General features: G+C 45.4%; 1 protein-coding gene across 1 annotated transcript in view; it reads left to right on the forward strand.

Moving 5' to 3' along the window:
• Positions 1 to 18740, forward strand: part of LONP2 (lon peptidase 2, peroxisomal) — a 241528-nt gene that overhangs the window by 89370 nt on the left and 133418 nt on the right. Inside the window, exon 9 of the mRNA XM_029608478.1 lies at positions 15712 to 15862. Coding sequence (XP_029464338.1) covers positions 15712 to 15862 — 151 coding nt within the window. The remainder of the gene's footprint in view (positions 1 to 15711; positions 15863 to 18740) is intronic.

Genomic DNA, 18740 nt, shown 5'->3' on the forward strand with positions numbered 1-18740 from the left:
AAGCAACAACTTTGTGTCTCCTCAGATTTACGAAATGAAATAAATTCTAATTGTATTAGCCTCCGTGTAATTGGCAAGTGTGGGCGACCAGATGTTTTTGGTTCTGAATGTGACAGTGTAAAACTTGCTGAATTTTAACGCACGGGGCATCTGGCGTCCCAACCTGTGGGACTGGAGACGTTTGCTGTGCATCAGTGCTCTGCTTTTAAACATTCAGGCATGCCATTCATTTCTGAGGACTAATCGCATTACAGAGGGTTCACGTTCACGTCGCAGCAGTCAAGTATGCTGTAAATATGAAGGGAACTACTGTAGGAAGTGAGGGGACAAGAGGGTAGAAAATTGAACTTGAAGCACTGCAAATTTTACATTGTAGCACAGGTCAAGGTAATTATATAAACTCATTTGGTTTTATGTAATTGTTAATGGGCCTGAAGGCCCATGCAAGTTCTGCAGTATTTTTTTTCTGTGTATTGGAAATCAAATTTTGTTTGATTTTTAACCGTTCTGAAAATAATGGCCATTAGTAGATTTTATTTTTCCTGGTAACCTGACCACCGTTTTTTGTTTTTTTTTTTGACAGACACACACATTTGTAGAAACCGTTTCAACAAAGCTGTTGGCCTTAAAACACAGACCAAGAGCAGCCTGCTTGATTAGAAACTCCATGGAACAAGCTTTAATATCTCTCTAGCCAAGAAGGAGCTTTGGCGGGAGGTTTTTTGTGTGTGTGTGTGTTTTAAAAGCAGCTTCCTCTGCTTTTTTTTGGAAATCATCTCAGTTGGAAGCAGAACTGAGAGATGGCCTCATGAGACTTTTTATTCTCAGTGACCTCTGGATTCCACACTCTTTTTATATCCCTTTCCAACCTACATCAGTCCACTCATTGCAGCCAGAGTTGTCAGCCCGGGACCATGCACCAGGAAGGACTTGGTCCTAAATTCAGCCCTTGGTAGTGATTATGACTGCCTTACACCCCTTCCTCCAGAGACTTTAAATGCTGCTTCTACAGCATCGCCCAATCCTAGCCAACCCAGGACTCCAATCTAGGCCCTCGACATAGCACTATGCAGCGTGGCCACTGAGCTACCGTGCCAGACGGGTTTTATTTTGGTGATTCATGGATAATACGTTAAGTCTGGATCTTCATTTGTTGAGTTTTCTATCTCACTGCGAGCAATAGCAAATGCATTTCGTCCAGCAAACCTCACCAGTAGGGGTGACGCAAACAAAGGAAAGGATCCCTTCGCTATGGTTTCTAACGGGTTCGAGAGTGTGGGTGTTGAACTTTTCTGCTTCGTTTTGGTGTAGAAAAAATTAGCACCATTTTGATTTAATCATTTTGCAATTCTAGTTCAGCTCATTCAACTCATTCTGCCAAGATGTATTTTTTTATTATCTAGCATGGACTGGAGGCATTCTGTGTTGTTCTGTTATATTTTGGTTCACTTCATAGAAATTGTAGTCACTTTTATTTTATATGTATATTAAAAAAGAAAAATCAGCACAGCCAAGTAGGCCAGTTGTGTTTAAAATTTTATCTTTTCCCCACATGGACCCCAGTTTTTTCTCAAAGAAAATGTGAATGGTACTGTAAAGCAACGAAGTGACTTACTTTTTTCACAGCCCTCCTCCGGAGACGGATCACGGCTCCCCTGCCTCCCGGAGGCGAAGATGGATGCCTGCACGGGCAAAAGCGGCCCCTGTGCGTGCGATTGGACCGCTCAATGCGTGACGTCACGATGTTTGGCGTCACGGCATGTGACGTCAAGCATTGAGCGGCCCAATCGCACGTACAGGGGCCGCTTTTGCCCGTGCAGGCATCCATCTTCGCCTCCGGGAGGCAGGGGAGCCGCGATCCGTCTCCGGAGGAGGGCTGTGAAAAAAGTAAGTCACTTCGTTGCTTTACCGTACACTGCCAGTCCTCTCCCCTCCTCCCGGAGCAAGGCTGCTTTTCGCGCCTTGCTTCGGGAGGAGGGAGAGGACTGGCAATTCCGAGTGTAGGATTGCCTGTCCTCTCTCCCCTCTCTCTCTTGCAACTTTTTTTTTTTCGCTTTTTCGATTTTTTTCCGCTTTCGTTGCTTCGGGAGGAGGGGAGAGGACTGAGGGTGCCCCGGAGACCAGCACCCATGGACGCAGCCAGGGCAGGTGAGCGGGGACTGGGGGAAAGTTTGCCGCCTACCCTTACCCCTGCCTCTAACGCAGGGGTAAGGGTAGGCGGTAAGTTAGCAGGTTAAACGCGCGGCAAAACGGCAGGGGTGCGCGTTACTGTATGGGAGGGAATACCGTAGCTAATTCGATCGTTTACATGTAATATGTGCTAGGTCTTACTTTCGGGGGAGGTCTTATATTTAGCAATTTGGCGAAACCTCTACTAGGTCTTATTTTCGGGGGATGTCTTATTTTCGGGGAAACACAGTAATATCGCTAAGATATTAAGTCAGAGGGTGTACAGAAAATGTGCTTGACCGCACATTTTACTTTCAGTATCCTGGACGACTAATAGCCTCATCAACATGCATTTGTATGTGATGAGCACTATTAGTTTTTGGGGGAGGTTGGCCGTGCATTTTCAGCGCGCTGAACCCCTTGTAAAATAAGGAGTAATAGATGCATGTCGAAAACGCGCAGCCAATTGAGTGCTAAATGATGTGCTTGGCCGAGCGCGCACAATTGTGTATCGGTCTGATGGTTAATTGTTTTTAATCGAGATTTTTGACTAGTCTGTCCACAGTTGCTTTTGAAGAGAATACTGGAGGGCTGAGGTCACTGCAGGGGTATATATATACTGTGACGTCAGCTAGCTCAGTCTCCATCTGCTGGTAGGAGTGCATAACCCACATGTTCTGGATTCATCTGACTGTCCTAAGGATAAGGAAATTATCAAGTAAGCAGTAATTTCTTTTTTTTTTTTTTTTTATGGTATCTTGTATTTTTGGGGAAGAACACAGTTTATTGATAAAAATATTGATTAAAACCATTTGAAATCTTGAACCTTATGGAAATTGTTTTACAATGCTATTTTTTTATAGCACTATTTTTCTACTAGAATAGGTTATATTTGTTTGATGCAAAGGATGGTGCTAACGGCAGGGGAAGGAGGTGACCAGAGATCAAGGAGCGTCTGCAGTGACATCAGCAGGAAGAAGTGGGCCGACTTAGTGGGCGAAAGGGTCCTGAACTGCTGGCAGCTGCTGGGCTACTATGTGTGTGTTTGCCACTGTGCAACAAATTTGTGGACTCTCAGTTGAGCTGTGTATGAGGTCCAGCAGGAGTGCTCGGAAATACCGAAGCTCCAGCATGTACTTCTGCAATGGCCTAGATTAGACCTTAACTGAATGAGGCTCTTTCCCATTGGTGTACAGTAAGCCACATACTAAGAATCCTAATTTCCTTTCCCACCCGAGACCTCCCATCAGATGTTTACATACAGCCAAGGCACCAGTGGTTCGACCATTCTTCCTACTTCGACTGATATAAATGAACGCTTACCCTGTTTTCACTGATCGTCTATTAAATGTCAGGCTGCCTTCTTTTTACGGTTTTATCAGACTGTTTTGATGGTGATAGAAATATCCCAGAGCTTCCCACTCTTAGAAGGCATAAGAAAAAATACCATTCTGTTTCCAGTTGCTGTTGGTCGACAGGGGAACATTTTGTTCTAAATTTAGATGACCTCTCTTGCAACTTGGAGTGGATAGAAAAGGTTCCAGGCGCGCCACAGAAAATATTTATAAGCGAGGAGAACAGAGAAAAGCAGTTAAAACATTTATGGGGATTTTTTTTGGTACTAAAATATTTTATACAGAGAAGTCATTGTATTTGGTTGAACATTCAGCCGGAAATGGCAGTGAAATTGGCGCCTGGAAGGTATTCATTTTATGCCAGGGAGCTGCTAATTTCCAGCATTTTATTGGCCACAGTCATTGCAGATAGAGCTTATGATGTCCTATATTGTTGTAGTTTCTCTTGGACAGGAGCATTTAGGAAAATGTTAATGAAGAGCGAAGCTTTGGTTTCTTTTCCTTAAAAATGTGACATAACGGAACAAAGCTGTCCTTTTCTCAAAAAGTACTGAAAATGTTATTCACAATAAAAAAAATAAATAAAAGGGTGCTTAGAGTTACATCACCCGTTGCAGATATGAATAGCTGAATGGTGGCCGCTTGGAAACATGGATAAAAACAAAAAGAAGGAGGCCAGTTTTATTAGTGAACATCTTAGAATTAAAAAAGCAAAAGTTTTTTTTTAAACTGTTTTGGAAAAAACCTGAAATAACCCCCCCCCCCCCCCCCCAGAAAATCCTTACAGACCAGGACAGCTCAAACAGGGATGGAAATTCTTTTGAGAGCTCGGTTACTACTGCTGGTTTCAGACCTCTGCCATTTCAATTAAATTGTTCATTTTGTTAACCTACATGTTGATGCCCTGCTAGGGCACATCAAGCAGTTGGGTCTAGCGACGGATCTTTCACAGTGACACTTTGTAGATTCTTAACAGTGACCTCCCTGCTGCCCATTTTGTTTATCAAACCCTGGAAGAGTACGATTTCTTTGGAAATTGATCTCTCTTACTATTACATTCATCTGTACTTGGATATTACTTTTAAATCAAAGAAGCAGAAAAAACAGTGGGGCCCTAACTTGAGCTCTGTGGACTAGATTGAGCTACTGGCCAGAATTTCCAAGGATGCACTCATCCGTCAAGGAGGCAAGCCACCCGACCTGTTGACCTAAGAAGGAAAGTTGGAACAACTTTATGACATTGAGCTGTGGCCATTCAGGGAGATTTTTCGGTGATGTCGTCTTGTTTCCAGCATTCTACGTAAATGTATCTGCATTGATTTTAACTTGACCGCAATTCCCATATGCTGTGCAAGGCAGCCTAGTCTGATTTAAAACTTTGGAATTCGTCTGATCACAAATGCCTGCAGAAGGTGTTGATTGAGTTCATGTGATCCGTCATCCCACTTGCACAACGTCACCTTAAATTGCTGAATGAAAATATTCCTCAGATGGGTATGATGTAAAAAAAAATTTCTAGTGTTTACCTTTTGCAAAATGCCCCATTTCTATGTAAACAAGCCACAATTTTATAAATACAATTTAAGAACGAGTGTGGTGGTGGTTAGGACAGGAATGGTTGGGATAAATGATCTTGCTCAAGGGTTACTCAAGTTTAAGTATGTCAAGCATTGGGAACTTGTCATAATGCCACAATAGCAACTACTGTGCAAAACAAAACATTTGAATAAGATGAGAAGGAAGAGAGAGGTGTGATTGAGATGAAGAATATGTAGCAAAATAGTGTGAATTCTGTATTTATAGCAGTAAAATGGTTGGACTAACTAAATATCCTTTGTTTTAAAAGTTTGTCACCATAAACAAATAACTGTTCAGATATGAGTAGTTGAAAAAGGGGTGAGGGATATACTTTCAACTAAATTAGATTCTCTATATTATGAATTTCCCTCAGTCACTGTGGCTAAGATCTACTGTACGTTTCTTAGCTTCCAGACAGATGAATCCAGAACCAGTGGGTTATGCACCTCTGCCAGCAGATGGAGATGGAGCAATCTGACGTCAAGGTATATATACTCCTACTGTGACAGCCTGCCAGTATTCTCTGTCTCCAGCAAATGGTGGGTGTGCATCTCCCTACTGGGGATTGCTTCATCTTTTAGAAGGAGAATTTGAAAAGAAAAATGAATTGCCCCTTCCTCCTGCGGTGATACCAAATGGTCCCTCCCCAGTTGAGAATTCTTGTGGTGATTTGTGGTCCCTCGGTGCATGCTTTGGTCCGGTAGCTGATTTTTCAGCCGACATGGACTTAGCTGATTGTATAGCTTAAAGGCAGCAGGTGCAAGAGGCCGAGCACAGTGGTGATGGCATATGTCCTCTCCCCCCGCAGCTGGATACCGTCTCTGTACTCAGCTGGGAAGGGCTAAGCTCACTTAAGTGTTTAAAAAAAAAAAAGAGAGAGTGGAGGTTAGTTTAGGACTTCTGGTTTCTGAGCTTGGCGCACCATCCCGACATGCTTTTCCGCTCCCTTGGGTATTAGGGGAACTGGGCAGCCTGATGGTTTGAGCGGCCCCGTTGTTAGGCTTATTTTTTGTGCGTCATATGGTAGGCCATGGCAGCGTTTTTGCATGCTTTTTTTTCTGCGCTGTTGGCTGCCCTCTACAGTTACATCGGTGTGCACAAGTGCGTCCTGCTGTGTGTCCAGTTTGTGCGCGCACTTTCTTGCCTGTCGATTGTGCATCAATATTTGGAGCAGTAAGTAAGTGAAGTTGCGCTCATGGGCTCATGCGCGTGTGGCTGGGCCCTTTTGAAAATGCGCGCAGGGTGAAGCCACACGTGTAAGTCCCAATACGTGCACAAGTGCCAGGCCCTGAAAAGGGGGTGGGCCGGGGGCATGGGTGGGGCGGAGGCTGGCTGGGTCAGTGGCCATTAGCTGCTTTTCCGGGAACGCCCGTGCTGGCAGCTGGCTGGCGCGTGTAATTTGCTTCTGCTCTGGAGGAGCAATAAGTAATAAAATAAAAAATTTAGAGAAAGGTGGGTTAGGTTTAGGGGCTGAGGAGGAGGAAGTGTAGGTAGGGGGGTTGGGAAGTTCCCTGCCAGTCCGCTCCTTAATTGGAACGGACTGGGAGGGACATGGGGAAGGCCTGATTTCATTGCAGCGCGTATCTTACGAAAATTTTCCCCCACCCCCACACATGCGCATGCCTGCGCATGCGGCCATCCGGATTTATAACATGCGTGTGCTGGCCCATGCATGTAATAATATTGGCGCGTCCGTGTGCGTGCCCCGGGAACCGCGTGCGCGCTGCTTTGAAAATCTACCCCTTAGATGTTTGGCCCACAAACTTGGGATGCATAAATTTTGTTTCAGCAGGGATTCGGCTGGGGTCACATCTTCAGTCGCCGGTTGAGTGTACTGACGGATTCATGACGCCAGTGTCTAAGAAACCTTAGCACCGTTCTCTCTGTGCTGCCGGTCACATTAGGGCATCTCAGCCTGAAGGGCCCTCTAACGTATGCCAGCACGGAACCTTTGACGCTGTAGTTGCGTTTGGAAACTGCTGGGTTGGGAGAAAATCAAGCCTTAAGCTTTGTCAGTGGTGATTTGTTTTTAAAATTAAAGACAGCCACCTTGGAGATGGCGCGATTCTATGTAGCATTTGCTTTGACTTGAGATAATTCCCCCTGATGAAGCCTTGTAAGAGGGGAAACGAAGACGTCTTTGTCGAGAATTTTTTAAAATCGATAGTTGAGAATACATCTGTTACAATCTGCTGAGGTAGCGACAAGCATGAAATGTTTGAAGTGGTAAGCTTTTCACCATTTATCGATGTATAGCTGAGAAAACACTTGATATCAGATTGGTTTTTCACTATTTAGTACAATATAAAATTTATGAAGAATATATTTTATGAGATGGTATTTTAATAGTTGTAATTCACACATATATTCTTATGTATGGTATGCATGAGTTAGTATGAATGATTTGATATGTTACTTTTAGAATTTTGTGTATTTTATATTGTATAAATTATGGAAAGGATCATATATGCCTTTTATACTTGATGATTAAGTATATACATTTATGTATATTTGCTGCATATTGTGAAAATTGAGAAATAATTGGTTAATCTTTCTAAAAGCTGTATTAAAATACATAATTTAAAAATATTTTTCAGTATAATTGTTCTCTCCATTTTTGGTTTGATTTATATTGTGAGAACATTTAGATATTTTTCCTTCACCAGTTTTTTTGCCTTGCTGGTTTAAGGATGTGTCAGGAGGGGATACCTGACCTTGACTGGTTCCTCAGCAGGGGACAGCAGCTCAGTGGGCGCTGCACAAGGGCCCTCCTAGTCTTAGCATGGATCCTTCTGCCTTTTCTTGGGTAGAGTTGTTTTTTTTCAAGGCTTGCAATCCTTCCTTTAGGCGCAATTCTCAGCGCCATCCAAGCCTGTCGATTCAGATCCTCAGGCAGTGGCTTCTCGCTCTTCCAGCATGTTTAAGCTCCGAAATACAGTTCGAGCTGCAGGTGTATCTGACAGGCATCCAAATGGCACTGATAATGAGGCAGATCCTGACTCGCTGGAGGATGGGGAAATCCCCCTGGGGCTGGAACTGTATAGAACTATGCTGAGGTTATTTCATAAAGATGACTTGTCAGCTTTGATTTTCCAGACATTGAAGATGTTAGGAGTTCCTTGGGCAGATTCTATGTCTGAGCCAAAGAGAAATCCCATTTTGATTTCTTTGCATAAAGCCTCTTGTTTTTTCCCGGTTATGGAGGCCATTCAAGAACTGATTGATCTTGAATGGGATGCCTCGGAGGCAAATTTTAAAGGGGATTGGACGGCCTGTACCCCCTGGATCCAGTAGTGAGAGAGTGTCTACATTTTCCAAAAGTGAATGCGCTTGTCTGTGTCGTCTCTAAATAGACGACCATCCCTGTGGAGGAGCGGTCATGAAGGATGTACATGATAGAATTATTGAAGCAATCCTTTCCTAGCGTGCAGCCAGATGGACTCAGGACCCCAGTGGGTTATGTGCTCTTCTGCTAGCAGATGGGAGATGGAGTCAGATTTCAAGGCTGACATCACCCTAGATATACCCCTGCAGTGACCTCAGCTCTTCAGTATCTCTCCGTCTCCTAGCAGATGTGAACACTATCCCACATACTAGAACAGTGTTAAGAATTACAGCATAGAAGAAAAAATGTTTACCTTAAAGAAGATCGAGCCTCGCTCTCCTGCGGTGATACCTAAGGGTCCCTTCCCCAGTTGAGAATTCCTGAGGTGATTTTCGATATCCCTCAGAGGTGTGCTTTGGTCCGGTAGCCAGTTCCCGGTGTGGACTTACCCCCGCCCCCCCCCCCCCCCCCCCAGAGTGGCTGAAAGGCAGCAGGTGCACAACTGAGCAAGGCAATGAAGGTAAACCCCTTACTCCCCCCGGCACCTGGAGACCGTCCTGGCACGCGATCGGTAAGCGCCGAGACCAGGTAAGCAGAAAACTTTAAATTAAGCTCTCCTGTCTCTGGGGCTTGGATTGCCATACCGATTCCGTTTTTTCTTCCGGCGAGGTAAAAAGGGAGCACGGATCGGGTTGGGCTAGGCCCTGATCCGGTGCAGGGATCCAGACATATGGAGACCCTCGGGGGCGCCATCTTATGCGTGGGGGGGGGGGCGTCGGCGCCATCTTCCCTTCTCGACCAGTGGTACGCACAGGGCAGGCCGGATGGCCGATGCGCCCAACTTGTGCGCATCCAATATTGACGTGCCCACAGCTGCTCGCCCAACCGCGCATACAACCCAGCGCACACCGCGCGCATAACTACACGCACAACCGCGCTCATATCTACACGCGCGCATAACTGCGCGCATATTGAAACGCATTACCTGTGCGTCTATATACAGAGGCAATGGCACCGGCATCCAAGAAGCTCAGATGGCATTCTCTTTGCACTGCCTGCCACATCAGAGCCACACAGCCTGAACTAGAGTCCTGTCTGCCATCATTGCGAAGAAGCCCAAGGGGTTCCAAAGCCTGGTCCCTCACAGTCTGAGGACTTATTCAGTAACGTCCATCATAAAGGTTTACAGCAAAGGCATAAAATTTCTAGTACATTTCAGTTCCTAAAAACATATATCATCACATTATCAAGACTAATAAATATACAATATTCCTAAAATGTAATTAAAATGTTAATAGCATATAAACACCCTAAAAGCATTTAATTAAATCAATGATAAAAAAAATAAGTAAAAACATTCTTACTAAAAATTATAAAATGACAGGAATTAGTGAAATGGGAGGGTCTGAGAACTCGTTGTTAAAGGTGATAAAACTAAACTGATAGGTAAAACATTTTGTTTCTAAAATTCATAAAATGACAGTGAAATAAGTAATATGGGAGTCTGAAAAACTTATTGTTAAATGAAAGGATGTTAGTTGATTTCAGAAAAGGCCTTCCTGAACAGCCAGGTTTTAGTTTCTTTTTTAAAAATTTTAATGTTTTTTTGCAGGCGAGTTTTGATCGGTAGTGAGTTCCATAAACTTGCATTCGCTAAAGAAATTGCTCTCTCTCTCACTTGTATTAGTTGTGCAGTTTTCATGGGTTTGGAACTACTACATATACAGTAGGATGGTTCAGAACTACTACATACAATAGCACCCCAGACCTATGTAACTCCAAAATGGCATCTCCACAAGAGGGCATTTCAGGGGCTCCTGCTCTGACTCCCCCTGGGGCTAACATGGACCCAGGGGCCTTCTCCTGGTTAGAATTTTTCCAGGGTCTACAAGCCTTCATTCAGGCGCAATCAGCCCTGGCTGCGACCCAGGTCTAACCCCAGCCAGGAGCACCTGAACCTCCCAGCCCTGCTCGGGTGCCACGAGACATGCCTCGCCTCACCAAGAATTTTACTGACAGGGACTCAGACACCTCAGGCGAGGATGGTGCCTCACTGGAGGAAGGGGGAATCCCTCCAGGCCTGGAACTATACAGAACAATGCTTCACTTCTTCCACGGTATGAATTACCAGCCCTGGTTTCCAATGATGGAAGCCATCCAGGAACAGATTGACCTGGAGTGGGATGCCCCAGAGGCAAACTTTAAAGGAGGTCGGGCCTTGGAAGCCTTGTACCCTCTGGAACCAGCAACCAAGGAATGCCTGTGTTTCCCAAAAGTGGATGCCATGGTCTGCGCCATCTCGAAGTGAACAACCATTCCCGTGGAGGGAGGGCGGCATTGAAGGATACTCAGGATAGATGACTAGAATCCATCCTTAAGCAAGCATTCGACGCAATAACTATGACACTGCAAATAGCTTCCTGCTGCACGCTGGTGGCACATTCCTGCTTGCTCCTATCAAGAGAGGCAGATAATTCCGGAACTTATGTCGGTGAAACGATCGAACCTGCTGCAGCCTTCCTGACGGACGCAAGCTCAGACCTGGTGCGTACCTAAGCCAGAGGAGTAGCCTCGGTAGTGGCGGCCAGAAGGCAGTTATTTTATTTATTTATTCACATTCTTTTCTATACCGTCGCTAAGTTATATACCATCGCAACAGGTCTGTGAAACCAGGGCTGGTAATTCATCCCTGTGGAAGAAGTGAAGCATTGTTCTGTATAGTTCTGGGCCTGGAGGGATTTCCCCTTCCTCAAGTGAGGCACCATCATTGTCTGAGGTGTCTGAGTCCCTGTCAATAAAATTCTTGGTGAGGCGAGGCCGTGATTGACACCCTGCTCCGAGCTCGCAAGCTCTCAACATCTCTGGAGTACATATGAACCTGGAGAATATTCGAAGCCTGTTGCGAGAACCGCAGGATATTCCCCGTGGACTGCCAAGATCCCCATGATTCTGGAGTTTCTACAGGATGGTATGAAGAAGGGGTTGTCACTCCCTCAAGGTCCAAATAGCAGCCCTTTCCTGCTTCAGAGCCGACGTGAACGGAATCAGCTCATCCGTATTTGGCCTGTTTCCTAAAAGGGGTTAAGCAACTTCGGCCACCCCTATGGAACCTCAACCTGGTATTAGACTTCCTAGTGGGGGCTTCCTTCAGACCAATGAGCGGTCTGTCACTACGCCTCTTAACATTGAAGACGGCATTCCTGGTAGCAATATGTTCAGCTCATCGCATCTCCGAACTACAGGCACTATCCTGCCGGGAACCGTTCCTTAGGTTCACTCCTGGATTGATACAGCTGCGCACGATCCCCTCCTTCCTACCGAAAGTGGTTTCCGAGTTTCATTTGAACCAAGCCATCTCCCTACCATCTCTGGATGAACATAAGGACTCGGAAGACTCACGCCTTCTTCGCCATCTAAATATCAGCAGACTCCTGGTGCGATACATGGAAAGATCGGAACCGGTGCACAAAACGGATCGCTTGTTCGTTCTCCACAGCGGGAAGAATCAAGGATAACATCTACATTTCAACAGCACACAGTTATTACATTTACAATTTAAACTTGCTTAACTCCCATCCCCCCCCCCCCCCCCCCCCCCCAATGGATATCGGCAACAATCAGTTGAGCAAAGATAAACCAGCTGCGTTGGTTCTGATGCATCCCAGACCCCGAGGTATCCAAAATAGCATTGAATACAAAAGCTCAACATTAATCCCATGTCCCGTCTGAAAACCCCCCCCCCCATACAAACCTGTTATAGACATATCCTTAGCAATATTAATGTCACTGAGCGGATGACAGGTTGAAATTAGAGAAAATATGAGCAAAGAAAACTATAAATTAAAAGGAATTGTTAAGTCCAAGACTTCTCGCTCTGGGCGAAAGTGACTGGAGGTAGCATCCTCAGATTTGAAAAAATAATCGTCTGCCCTTAAAGGAGCTAACGAGGCTCTATTTTCCATCTGCACCAAATCATGAAGAGAATTACGCCACTGCCATTAAGCCAGGCCTGTAAGTTCTTTCCATGTCACCAGAATAGCTTTCTTTCCCAGCAGGCACGCTTTTTTGTAAAATAGCAAAAAACCAAACTGGCTGCTGCCCAACAGCAGTAGTTCTCTTACAAGTGGCCATTTTTCCTGAGATGCCCCTTCCCACTCTTTTTTTTAGAGTCCTTAACTCCTCCTGCTTTGTCTGCATGAGGTGAGCAGAGGGAAAGGCGTCGGCCTAAGGCTCAGCAGTAGAAGCAGCTTAAGCCAGGCACCAGTTTTTGATGAGACCACCCTCCAATTGAGGAGTGGAGGGGATAGGGTTTAGGCCTTCCTCTCGGACTGGCTGCAGATCATCGAATTCTGGACTATGCTAAGTAGTACATTTAAAAATAATCGGAGAAAATATTTTTTTAACTCAATGCACAATTAAGCTCTGGAAATTATTGCCCGAGGATATGATAATGACATTTAGTGTAACTGGGCTTAAAGAGAGAAGAAAAATCTACAAACTGTTATTAACCAGGTAGACTTGGGGAAAGCCACTGCTTATCCTGGGTATAAGCAGCAGGGACTCTATCTGCTATTTGGAATCCTGCCTGGTACTTGTGACCTGGATTGGACTCCGCTGGAAATGGGATACTGGGGCTTGATGGTTCCTTGGTCTGACCCAGGACTTATGTTCTCGGGCAAAAAAAAAATTAAAGAGAGACTACCAGTTAGTTCGTTAACACTCTTTTCTAAAACGCTGCCTCTTTTACCTAAGGATTTAATTTCCTACAGACTTCTGGATGGGGAAAAAAAAATCCACAGGAATAAAATCATGCAAATCTGCACAGCTCTCGTATGCTTTTTGCTGGAGTGTTTCCTTTTTCTGTAGAAGCAGTAGGAAATGGAAAAACCTGGGGCACGTGATGTACCATTTCCGACTTCTGTGCGTAAGCTGACTTGCAGATCCTTTGGGCTGTATTTTCCTGCAAATTAGATTTGGCCTTAAGTATTGCAACATATCCCCACTCTCTCGCATTCTGTGCATAGTTTTTGTTTTTGTTTTTTTCTTTTAAACAGATCCCATCTTCAGAACTTGGAACCCCGGCAGAATTTAATAAGTTTCATTGATTGTCCCAAGAGCCCTCTGTTGTTTTCCTGGTCAGCGGAGTTGCATAAAATCTGCATATTTCTCGGATACGAGAGATGCTTTTATTATTCCTGTGGGTTCCCTCATGTTCTGTTTTCATGCCTCGGCCAGGACTTTCTGCAAGAAGAATGGTGGAAGATTGATGACTACTTAAGTAATACTCTTGCTTCTTGGGCCAGTGGGGAGAACAATTTCAAAGCCATTTCTGTGTGTAAAACAGCATTTTACCCCTGGAAAAAGGGGCTTTTTGAAAAAAGTACCCGTGCAAAAAAGCAGGCACAGCATCCCTGCAGAAACTTATGTCCGCAGCAGCAATCAGACCAAAGCCACATGCCTAAGTTTGCTTTGATCATTGGTGCAAACCCCTTGAGTTTAGTTATTGCCTGCAGAGGGCTAAATGACTTTGTGCCCGCAGGCTTCAGCTTGAATTTTCAAAGACGAAAAGCGCTTAAGCCCTCTTGGTAAAATTTGCGGGTTGTTCCATGGTGCGCATGTTACGCGCGCCTGCAGATTTATTCACAAGCTTTCAAAAATCAAAAGTGTGTTCGTAAATCTTTTCCCGTTCCAAATCTGCACCCTCTTCCGCCCACCTCCGGAATGCCTCTTATGGCCGTGCGCAGAAGTATGTGGGAAATCGGGATTTGTGCATGTTTTTTTTGGGGGGGTATTTTTGTGCACACATGCCCCTGTTCTTGATTTTCAAAAGACCATTTGCATGCATAAAGCCATGTTTTATTCGCACATCCTTTTGAAAATCAATCCCGTAGTGTATACCTAGCACCTGATGCGTTTAAAAGAATGCCGGGAAAAGACATTGGTGTTTGCTAATCTCTGCTATGGAACTCGCTGCCTGATGTTCTTAGGAAAGAGCCATGGACCAAGTCCTTCAAAAAGCTAGTGAAAACCTTCTTTTTTTTTAAGAGGCTTTTGGACTACTATAAACTCACTGTTCACCATCACACTGATTTCAGTAGCTCTCGCATTTTATTTTATGTAGTCTGGTAAGAACATAAGAAATTGCCATGCTGGGTCAGACCAAGGGTCCATCAAGCCCAGAATGGTTCTCCCTCTATATTTTGTATGTTGAGTCATCTGCATTCAATATAATAAACCTTGTATTTACTTGATGGAGCCTGACCACCTTGAGAGGCAGGTTTACTGTAAGCCGTTTCAAACTTTGGATGGTGTGTCATGCCAATATTTTAAATGTAGCGTGAATCTAAACCTCCCTGCTTAAAAGATGTTCAGTAAATCATACTTGAAATCGGATTAAAATGTTCATTGCGCAGTAACATCTGCATATAAACATTTTTTTGTTAAGCCCATAAAAATTCACACTGTCCAAATTTTCTTAAATTGAAAATCTTTAGCTTTTTTTGATGGCAGGTGGGGGGAGTATGACACATGATCAGCTATGCAGATATCCAGTTGATCAATAGTGATCTTATTTATGACATTTTCACCAGCATGATTGTTCTGGGCGAGCAATGGGTTGTTCTGGAAAGTGTCCAGAAGTTTGAGGAAGATGCAGTGCAAATGCTACTTTCATTCTGTATGGGGATTTTGTTTGAAATCCTGCCTTAATACAATGTGAGAATGTTTCCTTCCAGAGATGGCAGATAAGGAATACAAATAATAAAACACCTAAAAGAACTAATAACATCAATGCTTAAAGTGAAGAACATTGTAGTCTGTCGGAATGATCAGCACCTTGGATGATCGCGTTTTTCTTACATTTGGTTTCTGTGGCAGAAACTGTTGGTTCAGCTCTTATGACCAATTATGTTAATCTTCTGCAAAAATTCAAATATATGCATTATCATGGCATTATAAATAGATTCCAAGCCAAGAAAAATGCAGTATATTACTAATTAATGTGACAAGCTGAAACTATTCCCATTTCTAATATGTTAGAAATGTTAGTTATTCTCATCATAGCTCAGTCCAACTGGTTTGCAGAGGAATTACTATAACAAGCATAGACAATCTGATAGTTTACAAACACTGGGTGGTCCATCTGAAAAATGTATGATGTGCCTCATTTCACGATGTTTGCTTTGGTGGTATTGCTTGGGTGTGCCATTTTGATACAGGCTAGGAGCAATTGTGGTGCGCAAGCCATGAGCGTGATCAGTCACTCTGCTGTTCCTTTCCGTTCAGGTCTTGGATCCAGAGCAAAACCACAGCTTCACGGATCACTACCTCAATGTAGCCTTCGACTTGTCCCAAGTCCTCTTTATCGCCACAGCTAACACCACCGCCACCATTTCACCTGCTCTTTTGGACAGAATGGAGGTCATTCAGGTTCCAGGTAAATTAGCTTCTATAGATCAGTTACTTTAATGGGTGGCTGTTCAAGCAGTCAACTAATTGGAATTGGAATAGGTAAATATATCGGGGTTTATAGCTCTATCTGATGAGCATCTCATACAGTTTGCTAGTTCCTCGGTAATGGAAATGTTCTTTGGAGCCACCAGTGGTGGCAGTGTCCTTTTATTTTATGGTCGGGTGTTGCTCATTTCCGCTCGGGAGTTGTCCAGTTGAGTTTGTCTAAAACCTGCTTTCAGGAGGGCGATGCTCAAGTCTTCTACACAGTTGCTTGTCTTTTTGTCCTCTCTCAGCCATCCTCGCAGCGCTCTCTCTCCCATGATGGCTTCCCAGTTACCATCCCATCTGCTTTGCCCGACTGATGGTTTGCCGTAGCGAGGTTGTATTGCTGGTGGGGCCGGGATGTAAATCCATTTGGATTCACTTGAGTTATTTCCCTGATTCAGACGACATTGCATTTGAGCCGCTGGAGTGTGGCTCAGAGCCAGAACAAAAAGGAACTGTGGGAGGGCAGTGGGGGAGGCGTTGCGGTGGGAGCGATGCCAGGGCAGGGTGTGACCTGTGTTGGGTGGGGGCGGGGAGGATCAGAACCAGGGCTCTCATAAACATGAATTCTCTGACTCACATATATGTAAACACACTCAGCTCCCTCCTGACTCTCTTAAATATTACAAAAAGAAAATGACCCCCACCAGCAGGACCCCTTCCCTCTCTCACCTCTTGCCCCCCCCCCCCCCCACACTCTGGTAAATCTGAAAAAAATTGCATTGCATTTGCTGCAGGGTCCTCTTCCTTATCCCAGTGACCCTTCATCCCCAGCCCGCACCAATGCTCAATTCCCTGCCGTACTTTACCCACCAGTGTTCAGTAAGTGGGGGTGTTGAACACTATTTGGGGGGGGGACCTGCGGATGGGGGGATGTCACTGAGTTGAGGAGGAAGATAAGGCCCCATTCTCTCTTTCTCTCTGCTTTCCTCTTCCTGTCTGCCCTGGCGATTATGGTTCTCCACCTCAAGGCTGCACCCCCACCCCTCTATTCCGCTGCTGGTCCTCATCTCCCCTGAGGGTCCTAGAATCACCAAGTCTTACCCCCAGTTCCTGCACCAAGTCTCACCCCCAGTTCCTGGAGCTCCTTGAGCCCCCCCCCCCCCCCCCCGGGTCACTAATTCACCCTTTCCGGAAAATTATCCTCTCCAGCAATTCTGCTCCTCCCCAGGGGCCACCTCTTTGAACTGGACTCCGCTGCCTTGTGGATGGGGGCAGACTGGTATGCACCACCCGCTCTCCTCAGACAGGGGGGCGGAGGATTTGGAATTTAAAAAATGCCTCCTTGTGGACGAAGTAAGAGAGCCAGTACCATGTTCTCTACTCACTCTCTCACTCTCTCACTCTATCACTCTCTCACTCTCTCTCTCTCTCTCTCTCTATCTCTCCTCCCCCATACACTTTTCTATCCCTTCCCCTCCCCTCATTCACACTTTCCCTACCGCGCCCCCCCTATATCTTGCAGTCCCTTTGATCCCCTCACTCGAACACCACAATTTTGTTCCCACCAATCCCCCTCCCTCACTTGCCGTCCCCTCGCTCTCCCACGTCTTACTCCCTTTCTTGCCCTTCCTCCACCCTCACTCTGCTTTCCTCCGATTCCTTTTTTTATTTTTTTCTTCACTCTCGTGTACTGCTTCCCTGCCCCTCACCACCATCCCCTCACTCACTGTCTTGCCCCTTTCCCCCCCTCCTCCTAATACGGTCGTCAGTGGCAGAGAGGCAGCGGGGCCCGGGAAAGCCAGCTCGATGAGTGGCAAACTCTCCGGAAAGACGACACCACCCGGCAGTGGCAGAAGCAGTTGGAGCTGCGACAGCTTATTCTCACCCCCCCCCCCCCCCCAATTATCTCTCAGGATCTCCTCAGTTGTGCCAGGAAAAATGGCACAAAAATCAAGGCCATGTGGCTGCCCCATGTCGGGATGAGCAGTTCCAACCCACTGCTTTGCTCCCTCTGGGGCCCCTGAAATGATTTGCAGCTCCAGTTCTGCTCCGTTTCTGCGGGGGGGGAAACCAGAAATGATTTATACTGCCGCTCTCTTCTGCTTGCTTGGGTCCCAGGAAAAAGGGTGACAGTGTCATTCCGGGGTGTCCCACCAGAAATCAAGCCCTGGGTAGCACAGATACAAAAAAAAAAGGGGTTGTAGTGCCAGTCATCAAGGCCAGGGTTGAAGCTTTGCTCACTGGCACCGTTTGTTGCTCATAACTCAGACGTGTGCTGCACGAAACCCTTTTTGTATCTGCGATTTCTGCCTCAGTACCAGCCTTTTCCCTCCTGTTTCCTGTAGAACGGGGCTGGCTTTCCAGGCGGATGCAGAGAACTTCGTTGAGATGAACGCACGGTTTTTTACCTGCACGCGAGCGCACGTTTTGTGAGCGCAAACATTTTTACTGCCGATGCAGCAAGGAGTTTCATGCAAAGCAAGAGTCCGCAGCATGACAAAATAGAGCAGTGAGAGAGAGAAGCCATTTTGAACGAAAAGGCACGCGAGACAGATTGTCCAGCATTCAATTTGGTAATTGCATTGCAGCGTGCCACGAAGTAAAAATGTCTACACATATTACAGAGGCTAAAGAAGAGATCCCCCGTGCAGAATGGGCCTTCTGTGTGTCTGTTGCTAGCTATAAAATATAATGGACGTACCATGAATATCTTTGGCACTTCTGCTGAAAATATTGGAGCCGGGACTTTCTCATAGCACATTTGAGTAGATGAGTGTTTGTTTAATGTACCTTTTGGAGATAAACAGGCCGGAGCTTGGACGTACTTCGTGTTCTGGCTGTACGATACCTTGCTCAGCTTGCTGCCTGAAAAG

The sequence above is a fragment of the Rhinatrema bivittatum genome, chromosome 7 (assembly GCF_901001135.1).
Source record: "Rhinatrema bivittatum chromosome 7, aRhiBiv1.1, whole genome shotgun sequence".
NCBI classification, from domain to species: domain Eukaryota; kingdom Metazoa; phylum Chordata; class Amphibia; order Gymnophiona; family Rhinatrematidae; genus Rhinatrema; species Rhinatrema bivittatum.